The sequence below is a fragment of the Procambarus clarkii genome, chromosome 30 (genome assembly GCF_040958095.1).
Source record: "Procambarus clarkii isolate CNS0578487 chromosome 30, FALCON_Pclarkii_2.0, whole genome shotgun sequence".
Classification (NCBI taxonomy): domain Eukaryota; kingdom Metazoa; phylum Arthropoda; class Malacostraca; order Decapoda; family Cambaridae; genus Procambarus; species Procambarus clarkii.
Genome location: NC_091179.1, coordinates 29,594,264 through 29,614,498, shown reverse-complemented (window position 1 = coordinate 29,614,498; position 20,235 = coordinate 29,594,264). Strand labels below are relative to the sequence as shown.

Here is a 20,235-nt window from a genome sequence, read left to right as displayed (position 1 = left end):
CCATAAGATAAGTAAATATTTTTTCTGGCCAAAGTTAAAGAAAGACGTGGTCAGATATTGTCATAACTGTGTACCCTGTCAAATTGTTGGTAAACCAAATCAATCTGTACCTAGAGCACCATTGCAACCTATTGTAGTTCCTGATGAACCATTTACTCATGTTGTAATTGATTGTGTAGGTCCTTTACCTAAGACTAAATCGGGTAACATGTTTTTGTTCACTCTCATGTGTATGACTACTAGATTTCCTGAAGCTTATGCTCTACGGAATACCAAGGCTCATAATCTCATCAAGTGTCTTGAAAGATTCTTTTCGTTGTTTGGAATGCCTAGAGTTATTCAGAGTGACAATGGGGGAAATTTTGTTTCTAAAGTTTTCAGAACTTTTTGCGAATCCCGAGGGATTCGGCACCAATTATCCAGTCCATATCATCCACAAAGCCAAGGTGGGCTTGAACGTTTCCACCAGACTTTAAAACAAATGCTGAGGACAACCGGAGAAACTCATCCACGTAATTGGGATGAGAATCTCCCCTTTGTGTTGTTTGCTGCTAGAGAAGGGCTACAAGAGTCATTGGGCTGTTCACCTTTTGAACTAGTGTTTGGTCACCAAGTAAGAGGTCCTCTTAAAATGCTACAAGAAAAGTTGTTGGGAGATGTCTCTGTTCATCAGAGTGGATTGTACTTGAGTGAGGTCAAGGCCAAGTTGTGTCGGGCTCGTGAGTTGGCGAAAGAACATCTGGGAAGGACTCAACAAGCCATGAAAGTAAGATATGACAAGAAGTTCAAAGCTAAGCTCAGGTCGTTTGCTGTCGGAGATTTGGTGTTGGTGTTGAAACCTCGTATGGGGACTTCCATGTCCCATAAGTTCGCCGGACCCTACCAAGTGGTAGAAAAGGTGGGAGACCTAACTTATAAACTAATTAGCCCTAATCTTTCAGAACCCCAAATGACTGTACACATTAACAGATTAAAAGCTTATGTTGGACCTGGTGTAGTAGCTTGTTTTAGTCGGAAAGAGTTACCACCTGAGGATAATTGTAGTGAGAGACATGATGTTAATATTCAACTTCTCAGTTCCAGTTCCAATGGCAGGGAGATGCTATGTCATTTACAGGAGGAACAACGTGATGAGTTCCAGGTTCTGCTGGACAACCATACATCTCTGTTTGGGGAGGTTCCTACCCAGACCCACCTCATCACACACGACGTTCAGCTCCTGGACAGCACCCCCATTCGACAACATCCGTACCGAGTGAATCCCGAAAAGAGGAAAATTATACAAGCAGAAGTGGAATATCTGCTCCAGCATGATTTCATTCGGCCAAGTCAAAGTACTTGGAGCTCTCCGTGTTTGTTAGTGCCAAAACCAGATGGAACCTGGAGATTGTGCGTGGATTATAGGAAACTGAACAAGAACACTACAGTGGACGTTTTTCCTTTACCCTTGTTGGAGGAATGTATTGAGTCCATCGGACATGCCGAATATGTAAGTAAGCTTGATTTGTCAAAAGGGTACTACCAAATTCCATTAACAGAGTATGCTAGGGAGGTTACTGCTTTTGTTACACCTGATGGTGCGTATGAATTTAATGTCATGCCATTCGGTTTGAGAAATGCACCTGCTACTTTTCAAAGACTCATGAATTTCTTACTCAAGGATGTGCCAGATTGTAGGGCCTACCTTGATGACATTGTTTTGTACAGTAAGAATTGGGCAGATCATCTCTTAGGCCTTAAGAACTTGTTTACAGTGTTGAAAAACGCAAAGTTAACCATAAATATGAATAAGTGTAGTTGGGCAAGAGGTACGATAACTTATCTTGGACACGAGGTAGGACAAGGTAAGATTATCCCCTTACAAGATAAGATTCAAGCCATTGTGGACTACCCAGTGCTAACCAATAAGAAAGGAGTCCAACGGTTTATTGGTATGTGTGCATACTATAGGCGTTATTGTAGAAATTTTTCAACAGTAGCTGCTCCCTTGACAAATTTGTTACGCAAGCAAGTAAAGTTTCAGTGGACACAAGATTGTCAGAATGCTTTTCAGAACCTAAAGGGCATATTGTCCACCTCACCTATTCTTGCTAGTCCCCAATTTGATAAACCATTTATATTACACATTGATGCGTCAGATGTTGGAATAGGTGCTGTGCTTATTCAAGTTGGTTTAGACCAGATTGAGCATCCTGTGTATTATTACTCTAGAAAATTTAATGCAGCTCAGAGAAATTATTCCGTGGTAGAAAAGGAGGCATTGGGTCTTATATTGTCAATTAAGAAGTTTGAGATTTACTTATCAGGAAACAAAGTGTTAGTATTTACAGACCACAACCCCCTTATCTTTATAAATATGATGAAAGTCAAGAACCAACGAATTCTGCGCTGGTCATTGTTTTTGCAGGAATTTAATGTAGAAATCAAACATATTCCAGGCAGGCAAAATGTTATTGCTGATGCTTTGTCAAGAAGTTTTGATGTACCGTAAATGAAATGTTTCTTTTCACTTAACATTTTTACTTCGGAAAAAATGCCATTGATCTTCAATCCATTGCATTTTTTTTCTTGGAGGTGGAAGTGTTACGTACTCCTATAAGATACGTAAGTAAATAAATTAATATGTACATTTATAATTGTGTGTAAATTACAAGCATGTATATTGATATACTTATATGTTCTATGCAAACGTACATTCATGTTACAGTGTTGGCGTTAGGCCCAACGTATCGTGGGAATGATTGTTTTATTTCTTTGTGTGCTCAGTTTTCCCACGGGAACTAATGATTTATATGTGATCATATGTGGGTAACAGAGGTGAATAATAATTGAGTGAACTGTATCTGGCAAATTGTCGTGGGACCGTCCGTTGCTGGGTGTGCATGCCATTACTCCCTTCTGTATGCATATTTTAATTACTATGTAAAGAAATAATTACCTTATTTTTGTATATCAATATGTATTAATTATTCATTAAGTTAGTTTAAGATTACTCTTGTCACAATGTATTGCTCCATTGTTGAAATAATAAATATTGTAACTTTGGCAAATTGTTCGCGGGGCAAGGCAATGTGTTTTGACTCCCGCGTTATTGTTATTCAGTAGCTGATCCGGAACCAGGGAGTTAGCATCGTGTGGAGTTAAGTTATACATTTTTGTTCTGTCATAGCCATACATATAATAATATTGATTTAATGTCTGGAAGATACAGTGATATTTTTAATGTGATATATTGTTGCCAAATAATCATCTGTTTGCTATTGAGATTTATTTAATATATATCTATATAAGATTTTGTATCTATCCTTCAGTCCTAAGGAAGATTTAATATTGTGCTCATTACTTATCAAGGGGTTATACTGGTGATTCGCTATTGAGAACAGCAGTTGTCTTGTATCCCTAGACGTAATTAAAGTTTGGCTGCTGTAGGGTCACGAGCCGTAACGAACGATAGGTAACAACGTCTTCGTTTAAATTTACGTTTTTTTAATAGATGTAAGGTATATGCATTAGACGTTTTTAAATAGTCTTTCACATCTTTTATAGTTATTTCAGGGATTGTTTTCTTTGCAGCCTTATACAATTTTAAAACGCCACCAAACCCACCTATGGACTTGGGGTCATTGTATATCTTATTAAGAGTTTGTGTAATGTTCACCATTGATACACTATTTCATATGGGGGTTCATTTACAATATTTCCCATAAATATTATGGATTCAGGTGTTTTAACGCCCAAGTCAACAAGTAAATACCCATACTGTCGAGAAATCACTTTCTTATATATATCTAAAAATTTCTTGGCATCTTGTTTTCCGAATATTTGTCTGCCTAATGTTTCTATCTGGGACAAGTCTCTTGATTTAAGCAGAATAAAATGAGAAGCATTTAAACTTATAGATCTAGAAAATTTCCCACTGAAAAATATATTTTGGGTTATAAAAATAACAGAGATGTTCTCATGCCGTCCCTTAGTAAATATATCACTTACTATTTTAGAGTTTGTAGATTCGACATACAAGTCATCATAAACAACTAATATATGAGATGTGTCCTCTGGATCACGATCATCTAAAGGGTTTACAATTTCAGAGTAAAAAGATATCTTATGTTTAATGAGTGGATTAGTTCTCAACTCTTTATACCCGCTTCCACAGATAATTATTTTTGCAAAGTTCTGCTGATATTTCTCTATCATTTTAGCACATAAATAGCTCTTCCCACCATTTGAAAATCCAGCAATAATAATTCTTGACGGTTCACTAAATATATTCAACTGGGATTCAGTAATAACTTTTTTCTGCCCTTCCATGTTGCTAGGATTCAATAGACTAACTACAAATATATAATGAAAGGAGTATTTAAACGAAATCTACATTCGAGTTTTTATTTTAAACATAACCAATAAAATCATAGTCATTTCTTATCCAATACAGTAATAAAATCATAGAATATACATTATCATAGACATTAAATCATAGTCATAACATATCCAATACAGTAACAAATCATATCCAATACAGTAACAAATAAATCATAGTCTTAAAATAGCAATTTGAACATATCCAATACAGTAATAAAATTATATCCAATACAGTAACAAATAAATCATAGTCTTAAAATAGCAATTTGAACATATCAAATAAAGTAATAAAATCATAGAATATACATTATCATAGACATTAAATCATAGTCATAACATATCCAATACAGTAACAAATCATATCCAATACAGTAACAAAATAAATCATAGTTATATCATAGTCATTTCATATCAAATACAGTAACAAATCATAGCCAATACAATATCATAGACATTTGAATATAGTTATAGATAATACATAGACAATACAGTAACAGACTTAGTTGTTGTTAGGGAATAATTGCTGAGCGACTCTATCCCGCTTTTCCCAAAGATTAAAAATGGGGAACAATTGACGTCTTGGTTGGGGATTATCTACAATTACTGGATCCTCTACCTGTACCTCTTCCTCTACCTGAACCTCTTCCTCTACCTGTACCTCTTCCTCTACCTGTACCTCTTCCTCTACCTGTACCTCTTCCTGTACCTCACGCTCTGGAATGTCTGGGTGACCGTAAGCTAATGACTCTGTGGGACTAATGAGGTACCTCTTGTCATCAAAAGCTGACAGACCGCGCTTAGTTGTTTTACACGTGCATATCTGCCCTTTAACATTACGAATGGATCGGGATACAAAATTAAAAGTTGTATTTGTCTCTAATGTGTTCTGAAAAGATGCATGTGTTATTTTCTTTTGTTGGTGATAAGGAATCCCTTTACATTTACATAAATGTTCATTATCAAGGGTTAGGAGAGAGTAAGTTTTAGGCTTGAGTGCAATTAATTCAGTTATAATTTTCTGCTTTACTTCTGACTTGAGGAGTCCTAGTTCACCTTTGCGAGTAGCAGAATACATGGGATGATCTTTGTCAAAATTACTGAAATCCATATAATCTACTAGAGGAGCTTTAGTCATTTCTTGGAAAGCATCTTTACAGGTCAGAGTAAATATGAATGAGTCTGTATCCGTATAAATTAGTCTAGCTCTCTCCCCATAATGGGCTTTAACTACATTATACCAGAACTCGTATAAACGCCTCTTGGCTATCTGCAAGATCTGATATCCCATGTAAGAAGGAGTGGTAACTTTAAGGATGTCTTTCATTACTGTACAGAGAACCCTATCTTGACCTAAAGAGACAGCTCGTTTATACAAAGGGTTTCTTGCATGAGTTAAGAATGAATGTTTTGTCGTTACTAGATGGTGAGTATTAGCATATCTAGATATATTTGTCATTGATTTCCCGTACAGACTATTACTTATGAGTTTAAAAGCTTTTTCTTTAACTTTACAGGTGGTATTGGCTCGTTCTCGAATGTTGGTTGAAATAAAATCTTTTAAATAGGGAGCCTGTTTAAATTCATAGATTGTTTTTACTCGTTCAACTTCTAGTCCAAGTTTTAATAGCAATTGCAGGAAATCAAGGCTTACTAAGTAGTTGTTTTGGGGCAAGTGGGATGCAATTAACTTAGTATTTTTAGGTGGGAGCTTACGTTTTTCATCATTAAGGGTTTTCTTACTGTACTCTGACAAAAACTCCTCACTTATATTAGTATGAGACAGTACAAGGGGCAGATCATCAGTATACCTGGCTACCTCGGGAGATACATGTTTGGTATCGCATAAAATCCAATAACCTTTGTCTTGATTACAGGGGATATGTTGTAACCCTTGCCCTAATAAGGTATCCCGCTCAAGGTCAGTTAATTGTCTAATCCCTCCCTGGGGAAGTACCTCAGCCATGCACGCTGCATATAAGCTGTTAAAGTCGAGGTAAAAAATATGAGTATCGTCATCAGAGCTAGGGTTAGATGTAGTGTGCTCGTTAACAGCCTGTGTAAATTGTCTTATGGAAGATGTGAACCCCCCTCTAAGATTCCTTCTCAACAAATCATATATATTCTGATCATACACATAGTCAAGTACAACTTTTGATTTAAATAAGAACGCGTCCCAAGCATAACTAGGAAGTGATACATAGAAAACAATATCTAGTTCATAAATTTCTTTAAGTGATGTTCGCCAAAGTGTAAATATATCAACTAGCATTCCCACGTCAACTTTTAAATATAACATGAGGTAATCCTTGATGTTTGTACAGTTCCCTAAATTAAATACATTAAGAGCATTGTTATAATCTTCTTCAGACAGTGGAGAGTCATGTAAAACATTGTAAAACTTATCTCGCGAAGGGAGCTGAGGTTGGTCTAACACGTCCATGGAAGAAATATAATCATAACATAGGCTTTGTTTACCTTTAATTAACAGAGCTTTAGCTTCATCGGATACGCCATTTAGTATGTGTTCAGTGTACTTGGTGGGTTTCTTACCGGCAACGTGCTCGCTTGCTAAAGTTCCTAATGACCCATTAAGGAGAGCTAGGCTATCTAGGAATTTAAGTTTACCTATGATGACTTGCATAAATTTCAATCCTTCCTTGGTAAGAATTTCTACATCGCGGTGAGGATTTTTGGACAGTTCTTTAAGTATAATTCCAAGATCATAGGCAGCATTTTGGGAAAATGTGGTCAAGTATCTACGAGCATTTTTACCATGTAAATTGCAACGAGCACAATAAGCACCTAAGTAATTATTTTCCTGAATAGCATGATTATGATGTCTATGTTTATCTTTCTTATCCTTGAAAGTTTGATGACACAATTGACACGTATTTTGTCTTTGAAACATTCTTTCCTGTTCTCTAGACAAGTTCTTAGGGAAGTTGGGGAGCTGAGCATGAATAGCATTCCATGAGGCTTCTAGCTTTGTAATAAAATGATTGACCGCGTCTGGGCCTACGTATGAATACGTTTCTACGACATTGAATTCCCTGTCTAAAATCATGTAAGCATAAGCAATTGCTTTATGCTTACATTCCACCATGCCTCTAGGATTTTGACGGTCTAATAGACATTCAAAATCGTAATAGGCTGTGTGAGTTGGGCTATAGGTCCTACCGTAATTTTTAAAACTGATTTTATCATTAGCATTATAGAACGAAAATACTTGGGATACAGTGCATGACTCTTCGTGAGCCTGAATTTCATCTAAGGGAGCATGCAAAAGGCAAATTTTGCAGAATTTATGAGTGTCAGGAATTCTACCGTGGTTATGGTTAATATTCTTTACAAATTTATCAAAGTCCTTGATCAGACAAAGATGCTTGCCTTCTAATAACAACAAAGGGACTTTATCGGCATACTTTTCCTGGCTTTTCCTAGCTAAACTAAGATAGTATCTGTTACTTTCATGAGTTATTGTATAAATATAAATAGAAATTTTGTTAAGCTTCTCTATTTTCTTAAGATTATCAAATGATACAGGGAATCTGACTTCATCTGCCCATACTACGAATCTTCTACACCATCGAAGATTTTTGTAATGTCGTCTAACGTTATGCATAGTCCTGCCCAATGCTAAGTTTTTATACGCTGCAATACACTGTAACAAACACTCATCTCCTTCACTTTCAGGATTAAATACTGATTCTTTACCCTTTAATTTTGCAGGATATGGTACGTAAGATCCAAGGTGCATAGGGTGGCGAATATATGAAAAATTAATGGCAAAGCCTGACATGGAATGAATTCCTACGCTTGAGGATTGGACATTTTTTAGGCATTCGTCAATTTTAGCAGACATTTCGTCAACCCATGAATTTACGAGAACTTCCATCTCTTCCTGTGTAACAGTCTGAGTTTCTCCTCTAATTGAAAATACTTCGTCTAATATTTCATATTGATTGTCGGCATGATTAAGTTTTTGCAAAATTAGGCTTACATCAGGGTAAATGTGAAATGAGGGAGGGAATTCTTCCTGTATTTGTCTGAACTGATTGTCTATATATTCTATAAAAAATTCCCTATACCTATTTATATATAAGCTGGGGTCGGCGTCTAAATGACCGGGAATAGAGAAAGAATGTCTCGAGAATGATCCTTCGAAATGGCGTATGACTTCTAACACTCGCGGAACAACGTTATCTAAGTTAAGTACCTCTGGGGAATCTGGAGCGTTGACTTCTTCATCTGATATGTCATGAACAGGGAGTTGATTGTCTTCTTCTTCATCTGAGGATGCCTGCTGCTTGCCGTCTGGTGCATCTTCTTCTAGCTCCTGGGACAGCTGGGGTTGACAGCGTACAGGCGTGCTCCACTCAGAGGGTTGGGTTGAATCCAGGGGCGATTCTGTAACATAATATTAGCAATGAATAAACATTAAGAGGAAAGCAAATTTGAAAACATTAAGAGGATTTGAAAACCTTAATAGGAAAACAATGTTTGTAACTTTAAGAGGAAAATATCGTGTAAATAAGAGGATTTATTATTAAGAGGAAAAACAAAAAAGTTTAAATAAGAGGAAAAACTGAATTACAGATAAATAATAATATTACTTACGAGCTGGGATGTTGATTCCACCAAGTATGAGATTCTCTTGATCACGAATAGGAACTCCTGTAATGGAAACATTTTTCTGTATGAGTACTTATTACTTGTTTATACACTTGTTAAAATATACAATTATTAACTTTTAAAATTACGAAAATTATTGTGAAAACGTACGGTTATTTATGATGCGACGGCGTTTGGGTGGAGGTTCAATGACGTTTCTGGCTTCGGTGGGAGGTTCCCGGTTAACGGACCAACGACAGTATGGGCAGGAAGTAGAACCATGAACTGAAATAAGAATAATATATATAAATTGACTGTCTGTATGTATGTATGTATGTGTGTTTCGGATATATATTTTCTTTGAAAGTTTATTGAATGTGCGAGAAAGAGGTACTTACGATTTGCACAATAGAGTTGTCCACAGCTGGTACAGGTTACGTCAAAATGTCCAGGCGGTGTAGGCCCGTTGCATCCTATACAGTACAGTCTGCATTCTTGAAGAGCGTTGATAGACATTTCACCTAGGCATGTTAAACACTGAGTTTGACACACATGCACGATTTCGTTGTTGAGAGGAGACAGGCACAGAGGACACACTGACATGATGATATGACTAGGCTGGGGGAACCTTGTGAACAGGATGAAGATTGAATGTTGACTGAAAGTGTAGGCCTCTAAGACTTTGGCCTTAGGCGATCTGAGGGGCCCCTGAATGAGCGTAATAACGATAGTGTGCCCCTGAGTGAGCGTTTGGCTGTTTTATTAATAGCGAGAATGATTGGCGAATACTGGGAATAAACTCTATTATAAATTGTGTAAACTAAGAATTAGATGACTAAATAAATTATAAATAAATAAATAAGTTTTATTAACGCCTAATGTATATATATATAAATTATTACGGTGGCGAACGCTGACAATGACTGGTAGATGTCTGGGCAGGTAATCAGGTGATGATTGCCTCGGGCAGATAGCCTGGGGCAGGTAGCTGGGGCCAGCTTAGTTAGTCTCTGAGACAGTTTCAGTATTAAAGGTTATATTGAGATGCTTCGGTTGATTTGTATAAAACTGACTGGTTAATGAAAAAGGAATAAAACATTAGTATGTTAGAAAAATAGGAAGAGGGAATAATATGAAGAGGAGAGAGAGAGAGAGAGAGAGGAGGGACGGTCCAGATATTATGGAGAAGATAAGATAAGATATGATAAGAGGCGACCTACAAGAAGCGTCTGGCTGGCAGGGCCTAAGGTAAATAAAGGTGACGCGAGAGATTGCGAGGTAAAGGGGGGAGGGAGGTGATGTGAGGTACGAGACCTGAAAACCTTGGTCAGCACAGGTGATTTTCTAAATTTACATGAAAACATTGGCTTACACAGACGAATTTTGTAAGTTGAAAACAGGTAAAATATGTCCGTAGAGTTCTCCTGGAAACCCTAAAGCGCTACACACGATATTTGAATTTCTCCCATAAGCCCTTAACAAACTTCTATGTCTCGGAAATTATTTTCATCATAAGAAATCCTTACTTCTAAAATCTGAGACATAAAATTTACCTGAAATCCCTGGCTCACACGCGGGATATTGGACCTCAAAAAAACAGTTACCTGTGGCGTGTACACGCCACAGGGGTCCTCTCGCCAAAAAAAAAAAGTTACCTGTGGCGTGTCAACCCTACTACTGTGGTGGGGGTATACTCTGGTACAGTGTGGGGTTGTGGCGGAGGTATACTCTGGAACAGTGTGGGGTTGTGGTGGGGGTATACTCTGGTACAGTGTGGGGTTGTGGTGTGGGTATACTCTGGTACAGTGTGGGGTTGTGGCGGAGGTATACTCTGGAACAGTGTGGGGTTGTGGTGGGGTATACTCTAGTACAGTGTGGGGTTGTGGCGTTGGTATACTCTGGAACAGTGTGGGGTTGTGGTGGGGTATACTCTGGTACAGTGTGGGGTTGTGGGGGGTATACTCTGGTACAGTGTGGGGTTGTGGTGGGGGGTATACTCTGGAACAGTGTGGGGTTGTGGTGGGGGGTATACTCTGGAACAGTGTGGGGTTGTGGTGGGGGTATACTCTGGAACAGTGTGGGGTTGTGGTGGGGGGTATACTCTGGAACAGTGTGGGGTTGTGGTGGGGGTATACTCTGGAACAGTGTGGGGTTGTGGTGGGGGTATACTCTGGAACAGTGTGGGGTTGTGGTGGGGGTATACTCTGGAACAGTGTGGGGTTGTGGTGGGGGTATACTCTGGTACAGTGTGGGGTTGTGGTGGGGGTATACTCTGGTACAGTGTGGGGTTGTGGCGTTGGTATACTCTGGTACAGTGTGGGGTTGTGGTGGGGGTATACTCTGGAACAGTGTGGGGTTGTGGTGGGGGTATACTCTGGTACAGTGTGGGGTTGTGGCGTTGGTATACTCTGGTACAGTGTGGGGTTGTGGTGGGGGTATACTCTGGTACAGTGTGGGGTTGTGGCGGGGGTATACTCTGGTACAGTGTGGGGTTGTGGGGAGGTATACTCTGGTACAGTGTGGGGTTGTGGTGGGGGTATACTCTGGTACAGTGTGGGGTTGTGGGGGGTATACTCTGGTACAGTGTGGGGTTGTGGTGGGGGGTATACTCTGTACTGTGTGGAGTTGTGGGGGGTATACTTTGGTACAGTGTGGGGTTGTGGTTGGGGGTATACTCTGGTACAATATGAGGTTGAGGAAGGGGGAAGGGTATACTCTGACTGGTATATGATATGCTCTGTTGCTTAAACCGGTTGAATCATGTCTCTTTTTAGTGAAAATACTAGCGTAGATCCTGGGCTTGGCCTGCATGGGCTCTCATTGTGTAATCTCTCCTCTCTCTCACCCCTCTCTCTCCCTCTCCCTCTCACTCTCTCACCTTGCACACAGTTATTCCTCTAATACTCTAATCTCTTTCCTCCCATCCTCGCCCCTTTCCCTGCACCCACATCTCTGTTTCTCTCCCTCCCTCTCTCTCTCTATCTCTCTCCCTCTCTCTCTCTATCTCTCTCTCCCTCTCTCTATCTCTCTCTCCCTCTCCCTCTCCCTCTCCCTCTCCCTCTCCCTCTCCCTCTCTCTCTCTCTCTCTCTCTCTCTCTCTCTCTCTCTCTCTCTCTCTCTCTCTCTCTCTCTCTCTCTCTCTCTCTCTCTCTCTCTCTCTCTCTCTCTCTCTCCCCCTCTCCCTCTCTCTCTCTCTCTCTCTCTCTCTCTCTCTCTCTCTCTCTCTCTCTCTCTCTCTCTCTCTCTCTCTCTCTCTCTCTCTCTCTCTCTCTCTCTCTCTCTCTCTCTCTCTCTCTCTCTCTCCTTCTCCCTCTCTCTCTCTCTCTCTCTCTCTCTCTCTCTCTCTCTCTCTCTCTCTCTCTCTCTCTCTCTCTCTCTCTCTCTCTCTCTCTCTCTCTCTCTCTCTCTCTCTCTCTCTCCCTCGCCTTCCTTCACTATCCTTCACTATAATAACACTATAAGCATATGTTATGATCATCTGTTTTATCCTGCTATGGCTAAAATATGATGATTAGAAAATCTATGTTAATTTAATTAATCGCTTGATAAATATTTACAATTAGTTTCCAACAAGCTTAGCAATTAGCACATGTGATTCAGAACTACATATTCATATTTCGGGTAATATTACTGGTCACTAGAGGCCTCCATCTTCTAATGTATGTTACGGAAAATACTCATTATCTAGAGAATGTTGAATTTGTTTTGTTAATATGTTCTCTTGGGGGGGGGAGGGAGTACCCTCTATGTACACATATCACAATTACCGTGTCGAGTGTCGAGTGTCGACTTGTCGGAGTGAGAGTCCACAAAGTCCAAAGGAAAGTGCGTCGGAGTCAGGCAAGTGTGTGGCCACTAGGCTTCAGAGCGTCCCATTGGAGACAAATGATCCATTGCTGAGAGTCGCAGCTCAGAGCTTCAGACGCGCACATTACATGATGGTGGGACGATGGAGGAGACACTAACACTGTTCGAAGCCTGGGCAACATAATATAGAAACTGTAACCTTCAAGATATTTGGTATTTATGAAGCAACACAAAAGTTAGAATGGATCATATGATATTTAATTTTCAAATTCTATGGCGCCTCGCTGTTTCTTGTGAAGCAAATATCATCTGGGGGATACATTCACAAATTAAGAGAAATATGCATTTCTATTCTATGAAATATGCATTTCTGCATATATTTCACATGCAGAAATATGCATATGAGTCAGTTTTGACTAGCGATCAAATTTTAAATAAGTCTGAACCTCAGAAGGGAGATTTTTTTTTTTTATTAACATATTAGGTACATGTGCATTAGTGCAGCTGCCCTAGACTATATGAAGTGGAGTACAGTGTGTCAAAAAAGCTAACTAGGTGATGCTAAAAAATCCCCATCACACAGGATGGTTAGTCATACAGAGGCATGTGATAAGCGGTCTGCACTGGCAGACTCCGGATGCATTTTGAAGATATCAACACCACAAGATTGAATAAGGCAGCAGTGGTAATACAAGTCCCCATCTCGCAGGATGGTTAGTCATACAGAGCCGTGTGTTTAATAGCCTGCACTTGCAAATTTTGGGTATACTGTGAGGATATCTTCAAGAATACGAGAGTGAATAAAGTAATTGCAAAGCTCCAGGTACCAGAAGGGAGAGTGACGTGGAGTGTTGGAACACCCTACGACCGTCCCATACCTTGTCACTCCCACCCTCAACCGCCCCTTCCACACTCCCACACATTCCTCCATATATATCCCTCACCTGACAAAACCCTTGTCTCCTACAGTGCCCACTCTGTTCTTCCCCCTCACCCCGTCCCTTCCCCTCACCCCCGTCCCTTCCCCTCACCCCCGTCCCTTCCCCTCACCCCCCGTCCCTTCCTGCCGTCTCTGTCACATCCCTCACACCATTTTTACGCTCCCTGTTTACACTCCGGTGTACTGGGGGTGTATTATTACGTCCCTAAATATATTTACACGCATTCTTCACATCCTCCTGGGAATAAATCTCCAGACACCCTTTGTTTACAAAACGCTGGACCTGCTTCACTCCCTCCACTACCACCCTCCACCAGCTCCCCTGAGCCAAGACACTCTCCCTACACCCGGTCAACCCCTCAACTTTACACAGGTTAATCCAACACATTCCTGGGGCCACTTCGATTGCACTCAGACTCTCCATAGGCGGGAGGTGGGCAAGAATGATGCATGTGTTGGATGTTGGAATATGAATGTTGACAGACAGACAAAATAAAGCAGAAGGGGTTGAATATAGGTGGAGGGGGAACTGAATCCCGAGGTCAAACATATGTAGAAATGAAGGCAGATGAAGTAATAACGCGTGCAGTATTCCCTAAGGAGTGCCAAGTAGTGAGAGGAGGAAGTACACACAGAGAATGTCAGCTGTTCAGCTATATAAGAGTACCATCATCTCTGAAGAACTTTTCACCGTGGAGGTGAAATGAAACTCTGAAAACGTCATAGATTTAATATTGTGTCAGTCATCAAAAGAAAGATGAAACGCCATGCAACCTCTGAAGAGTGAACCAACACAACACTTGTACCCCTTATTAGACTACTTTACAGGAACTTCTTTTCGACGGCGCACAATACGGAGGAAAGTGTCCTGAAAGATATTATTAATAGGAACGTTATCCCTACAGACAAAAATCAGAAGATACAATTAACAATTTACTACGAAAGCAAGAAAACAGCCACAACCCCACACTGCACCGGTGTAGCCCACCGGTACAAGACTGGCGATGTAGTCCCCCGGTGCAAGACTGGCGATGTAGTCCCCCGGTGCAAGACTGGCGATGTAGCCCACCGGTACAAGACTGGCGATGTAGTTCCCCGGTACAAGACTGGCGATGTAGCCCACCGGTACAAGACTGGCGATGTAGCCCACCGGTGCAAGACTGGGAATGTAGTCCCCGGTACAAGACTGGCGATGTAGCCCACCGGTACAAGACTGGGAATGTAGTCCCCCGGTACAAGACTGGGAATGTAGCCCACCGGTGCAAGACTGGAGATGTAGCCCACCGGTGCAAGACTGGGAATGTAGTCCCCGGTACAAGACTGGGAATGTAGTCCCCGGTACAAGACTGGGAATGTAGTCCCCCGGTACAAGACTGGGAATGCAGTCCCTGGTACAAGACTGGGAATGTAGTCCCCCGGTACAAGACTTGGAATGTAGTCCCTGGTACAAGACTGGGAATGCAGTCCCCCGGTACAAGATTAGGAAAGTAGTCCCCCGGTACAAGACTTGGAATGTAGTCCCCCGGTACAAGACTGGGAATGTAGTCCCTGGTACAAGACTTGGAATGTAGTCCCCCGGTACAAGACTGGGAATGTAGTCCCCGGTACAAGACTGGGAATGCAGTCCCAGGTACAAGACTGGGAATGTAGTCCCCCGGTACAAGATTAGGAAAGTAGTCCCCCGGTACAAGACTTGGAATGTAGTCCCCCGGTACAAGACTGGGAATGTAGTCCCCGGTACAAGACTGGGAATGCAGTCCCTGGTACAAGACTGGGAATGTAGTCCCCGGGTACAAGACTGGGAATGCAGTCCCCGGTACAAGACTGGGAATGTAGTCCCCCGGTACAAGACTGGGAATGTAGTCCCCGGTACAAGACTGGGAATGTAGTCCCCGGTACAAGACTGGGAATGTAGTCCCCGGTACAAGACTGGGAATGTAGTCCCCGGTACAAGACTGGGAATGTAGTCCCCGGTACAAGACTGGGGATGTAGTCCCCCGGTACATGACTGGGAATGTAGTCCCCGGTACAAGACTGGGAATGTAGTCCCCGGTACAAGACTTGGAATGTAGTCCCCGGTACAAGACTGGGGATGTAGTCCCCCGGTACATGACTGGGAATGTAGTCCCCCGGTACAAGACCTGGAATGTAGTCCCCCGGTACAAGACTGGCGATGTAGTCCCCCGGTACAAGACTGGGAATGTAGTCCCCCGGTACAAGACTGGGGATGTAGTCCCCCGGTACAAGACTGGGAATGTAGTCCCCCGGTACAAGACTGGGAATGTAGTCCCCCGGTACAAGACTAGCGATGTAGTCCCCCGGTACAAGACTGGCGATGTAGTCCCCCGGTACAAGACTGGGAATGTAGTCCCCCGGTACATTCACATTCATGTTTTCGGATTATATAAATTGACTGAGATAATTAAAGGGCTCATGTAGACAGACTTCAAATGTGGTCTGAGAAATGGCTACTGGAATTTAACCCTGAAAAGTGCAATAATATAAAGATAACAGAAGCCAAATGACTTCAGCATCCTTCCCTCCAAATGAAGGGAAGACAACTTCCCTCCATGGAGAAAGAGAAAGATCTGAGGACCGACATAACTCCAACGCTGATGTTGGAGTTATATCTACAGATGTTGGAGTAATATCTACACATGTTGAGGTAATATCTACAGATGTTGAGGTAATATCTACAGATGTTGGAGTAATATCTACACATGTTGAGGTAATATCTACACATGTTGAGGTAATATCTACACATGTTGAGGTAATATCTACACATGTTGAGGTAATATCTACACATGTTGAGGTAATATCTACACATGTTGAGGTAATATCTTCAGATGTTGAGGTAATATCTACACATGTTGAGGTAATATCTACACATGTTGAGGTAATATCTACACATGTTGAGGTAATATCTACACATGTTGAGGTAATATCTTCAGATGTTGAGGTAATATCTACACATGTTGAGGTAATATCTACACATGTTGAGGTAATATCTACAGATGTTGGAGTAATATCTACACATGTTGGATTAGATTTTAACATGAGTTTATATAATATATAAAAAAATCAATACTGAAGATAGTTACATGGCATTTGAAACACAATTTTGAGAATAAGGATTATAAACGAAACAAAATGATGGAATTTTTTTTCTTTTAAGGTTATATATAAAAATTAATGCAGAAAGGAAATTATTGCATAAACAAATCAATGAGGGCGGAGCTTAGCAGCTGAAGCTCAACCGTGCAACCACATTTAGCCGCGCTCAAAACACCAGTGGTTCAGTTAGCGTGTAATCTGACTCCTCTCTAGCGGACCATCTGAGCCTGGTTGATACCTGGTTGATACCTGGTTGATGGGGTTCTGGGAGTTCTTCTACTCCCCAAGCCCGGCCCGAGGCCAGGCTCGACTTGTGAGAGTTTGGTCCACCAGGCTGTTGCTTGGAGCGGCCCGCAGGCCCGCATACCCACCACAGCCCGGTTGGTCCGGCACTCCTTGGAGGAATAAATCTAGTTTCCTCTTGAAAATGTCCACGGTTGTTCCGGCAATATTTCTTATGCTTGCTGGGAGGACGTTGAACAACCGCGGACCTCTGATGTTTATACAGTGTTCTCTGATTGTGCCTATGGCACCTCTGCTCTTCATTGGTTCTATTCTACATTTTCTTCCATGTCGTTCACTCCAGTACGCTGTTATTTTACTGTGTAGATTTGGTACTTGGCCCTCCAGTATCTTCCAGGTGTATATTATTTGATATCTCTCTCGTCTTCTTTCTAGTGAGTACATTTGGAGGGCTTTGAGACGATCCCAATAATTTAGGTGCTTTATTGCGTCTATGCGTGCCGTATATGTTCTCTGTATTCCCTCTATTTCAGCAATCTCTCCTGCTCTGAGGGGGGAAGTGAGTACTGAGCAGTACTCAAGACGGGACAACACAAGTGACTTGAAGAGTACAACCATTGTGATGGGATCCCTGGATTTGAAAGTTCTCGTAATCCATCCTATCATTTTTCTGGCTGTCGCAATATTTGCTTGGTTATGCTCCTTAAACGTTAGGTCGTCAGACATCATTATTCCCAAATCCTTTACATGCTGTTTTCCTACTATGGGTACATTTGATTGTGTTTTGTACTCTGTATTATGTTTAAGGTCCTCATTTTTACCGTACCTGAGTACCTGGAATTTATCACTGTTAAACATCATGTTATTTTCTGATGCCCAGTCGAAAACTTTATTAATATCAGCTTGAAGTTTTTCAATGTCCTCAGCCGAGGTAATTTTCATACTGATTTTTGTGTCATCTGCAAAGGATGATACGGAGCTGTGACTTGTATTTTTGTCTATATCTGATATGAGAATAAGGAACAGTAGCGGTGCAAGGACTGTACCCTGAGGTACAGAACTTTTCACTGCACTTGGAAGTCCCACCAGAGTACGGCTACACGACCAGTCCTGTTGAGGAAGTCCCACCAGAGTACGGCCACACGACCAGTCCTGTTGAGAAAGTCCCACCAGAGTACGGCCACACGACCAGTCCTGTTGAGAAAGTCCCACCAGAGTACGGCCACACGACCAGTCCTGTTGAGAAAGTCCCACCAGAGTACGGCCACACGACCAGTCCTGTTGAGGAAGTCCCACCAGAGCCCCGCCACACGACCAGTCCTGTTGAGAAAGTCCCACCAGAGTACGGCCACACGACCAGTCCTGTTGAGAAAGTCCCACCAGAGTACGGCCACACAACCAGTCCTGTTGAGAAAGTCCCACCAGAGTACGGCCACACGACCAGTCCTGTTGAGGAAGTCCCACCAGAGTACGGCCACACGACCAGTCCTGTTGAGGAAGTCCCACCAGAGTACGGCCACACGACCAGTCCTGTTGAGGAAGTCCCACCAGAGCCCCGCCACACGACCAGTCCTGTTGAGAAAGTCCCACCAGAGTACGGCCACACGTCCAGTCCTGTTGAGAAAGTCCCACCAGAGTACGGCCACACAACCAGTCCTGTTGAGAAAGTCCCACCAGAGCACTGCCACACGTCCAGTCCTGTTGAGAAAGTCCCACCAGAGTACGGCCACACGTCCAGTCCTGTTGAGAAAGTCCCACCAGAGTACGGCCACACGACCAGTCCTGTTGAGAAAGTCCCACCAGAGTACGGCCACACGATCAGTCCTGTTGAGAAAGTCCCACCAGAGCACTGCCACACGTCCAGTCCTGTTGAGAAAGTCCCACCAGAGCACTGCCACACGTCCAGTCCTGTTGAGAAAGTCCCACCAGAGCACTGCCACACGTCCAGTCCTGTTGAGAAAGTCCCACCAGAGCACTGCCACACGTCCAGTCCTGTTGAGAAAGTCCCACCAGAGCACTGCCACACGTCCAGTCCTGTTGAGAAAGTCCCACACAGGTCTTACTCTCCCGGGCTCAACGTTGGAGACATTTGTGTTTTCAAGCATGAAACACAACAATGTTTTTTTCTCGCGAATATTGGAGAGACTGAGACGCCAAGGTTGTGGAGGACTGTGTAGAATGGTGAAGGGTTGTGGAGGACTGTGGAGGATGGTGAAGGGTAGTGGAGGACTGTGTAGGATGGTGAAGGGTAGTGGAGGACTGTGTAGGATGGTGGAGGGTTGTGGAGGACTGTGTAGGATGGTGGAGGGTTGTGGAGGACTGTGTAGGATGGTGAAGGGTTGTGGAGGACTGTGTAGGATGGTGAAGGGTAGTGGAGGACTGTGTAGGATGGTGAAGGGTAGTGGAGGACTGTGTAGGATGGTGGAGGGTTGTGGAGGACTGTGTAGGATGGTGGAGGGTTGTGGAGGACTGTGTAGGATGGTGGAGGGTTGTGGAGGACTGTGTAGGATGGTGAAGGGTAGTGGAGGACTGTGTAGGATGGTGAAGGGTAGTGGAGGACTGTGTAGGATGGTGAAGGGTAGTGGAGGACTGTGTAGGATGGTGAAGGGTTGTGGAGGACTGTGTAGGATTGTGGAGGACTGTGTAGGATGGTGAAGGGTTGTGGAGGACTGTGCAGGATGGTGCAGGGTAGTGGAGGACTGTGTAGGATGGTGAAGGGTAGTGGAGGACTGTGTAGGATGGTGAAGGGTTGTGGAGGACTGTGCAGGATGGTGAAGGGTTGTGGAGGACTGTGCAGGATGGTGAAGGGTAGTGGAGGACTGTGCAGGATGGTGAAGGGTAGTGGAGGACTGTGCAGGATGGTGAAGGGTAGTGGAGGACTGTGTAGGATGGTGAAGGGTAGTGGAGGACTGTGTAGGATGGTGAAGGGTTGTGGAGGACTGTGCAGGATGGTGAAGGGTAGTGGAGGACTGTGTGGGATGGTGAAGGGTAGTGGAGGACTGTGTAGGATGGTGAAGGGTTGTGGAGGACTGTGAAGGATGGTGAAGGGTTGTGGAGGACTGTGTAGGATGGTGAAGGGTTGTGGAGGACTGTGCAGGATGGTGAAGGGTAGTGGAGGACTGTGCAGGATGGTGAAGGGTAGTGGAGGACTGTTGTGG

The 20,235-nt window shown here is 42.6% G+C and overlaps 2 protein-coding genes across 2 annotated transcripts in view; one reads left to right on the top strand and one right to left on the bottom strand.

Annotated features, from left to right (window-relative positions):
- The window catches only part of LOC138370005 (uncharacterized), a 31,058-nt gene extending 14,947 nt beyond the window's left edge, over positions 1-16,111 (bottom strand). Inside the window, exons 1-3 of the mRNA XM_069333772.1 lie at positions 15,803-16,111; positions 14,709-14,906; positions 8,579-8,698 (exon numbers count right to left, since the gene is read on the bottom strand). Of these exons, the coding sequence (XP_069189873.1) occupies positions 8,579-8,698; positions 14,709-14,906; positions 15,803-16,111 (627 nt within the window). The remainder of the gene's footprint in view (positions 1-8,578; positions 8,699-14,708; positions 14,907-15,802) is intronic.
- Positions 16,112-16,241: 130 nt separating this feature from the next.
- Positions 16,242-20,235, top strand: part of LOC138370004 (mucin-1-like) — a 26,630-nt gene continuing 22,636 nt past the window's right edge. Inside the window, exons 1-2 of the mRNA XM_069333771.1 lie at positions 16,242-16,448; positions 18,130-19,155. Of these exons, the coding sequence (XP_069189872.1) occupies positions 16,242-16,448; positions 18,130-19,155 (1,233 nt within the window). The remainder of the gene's footprint in view (positions 16,449-18,129; positions 19,156-20,235) is intronic.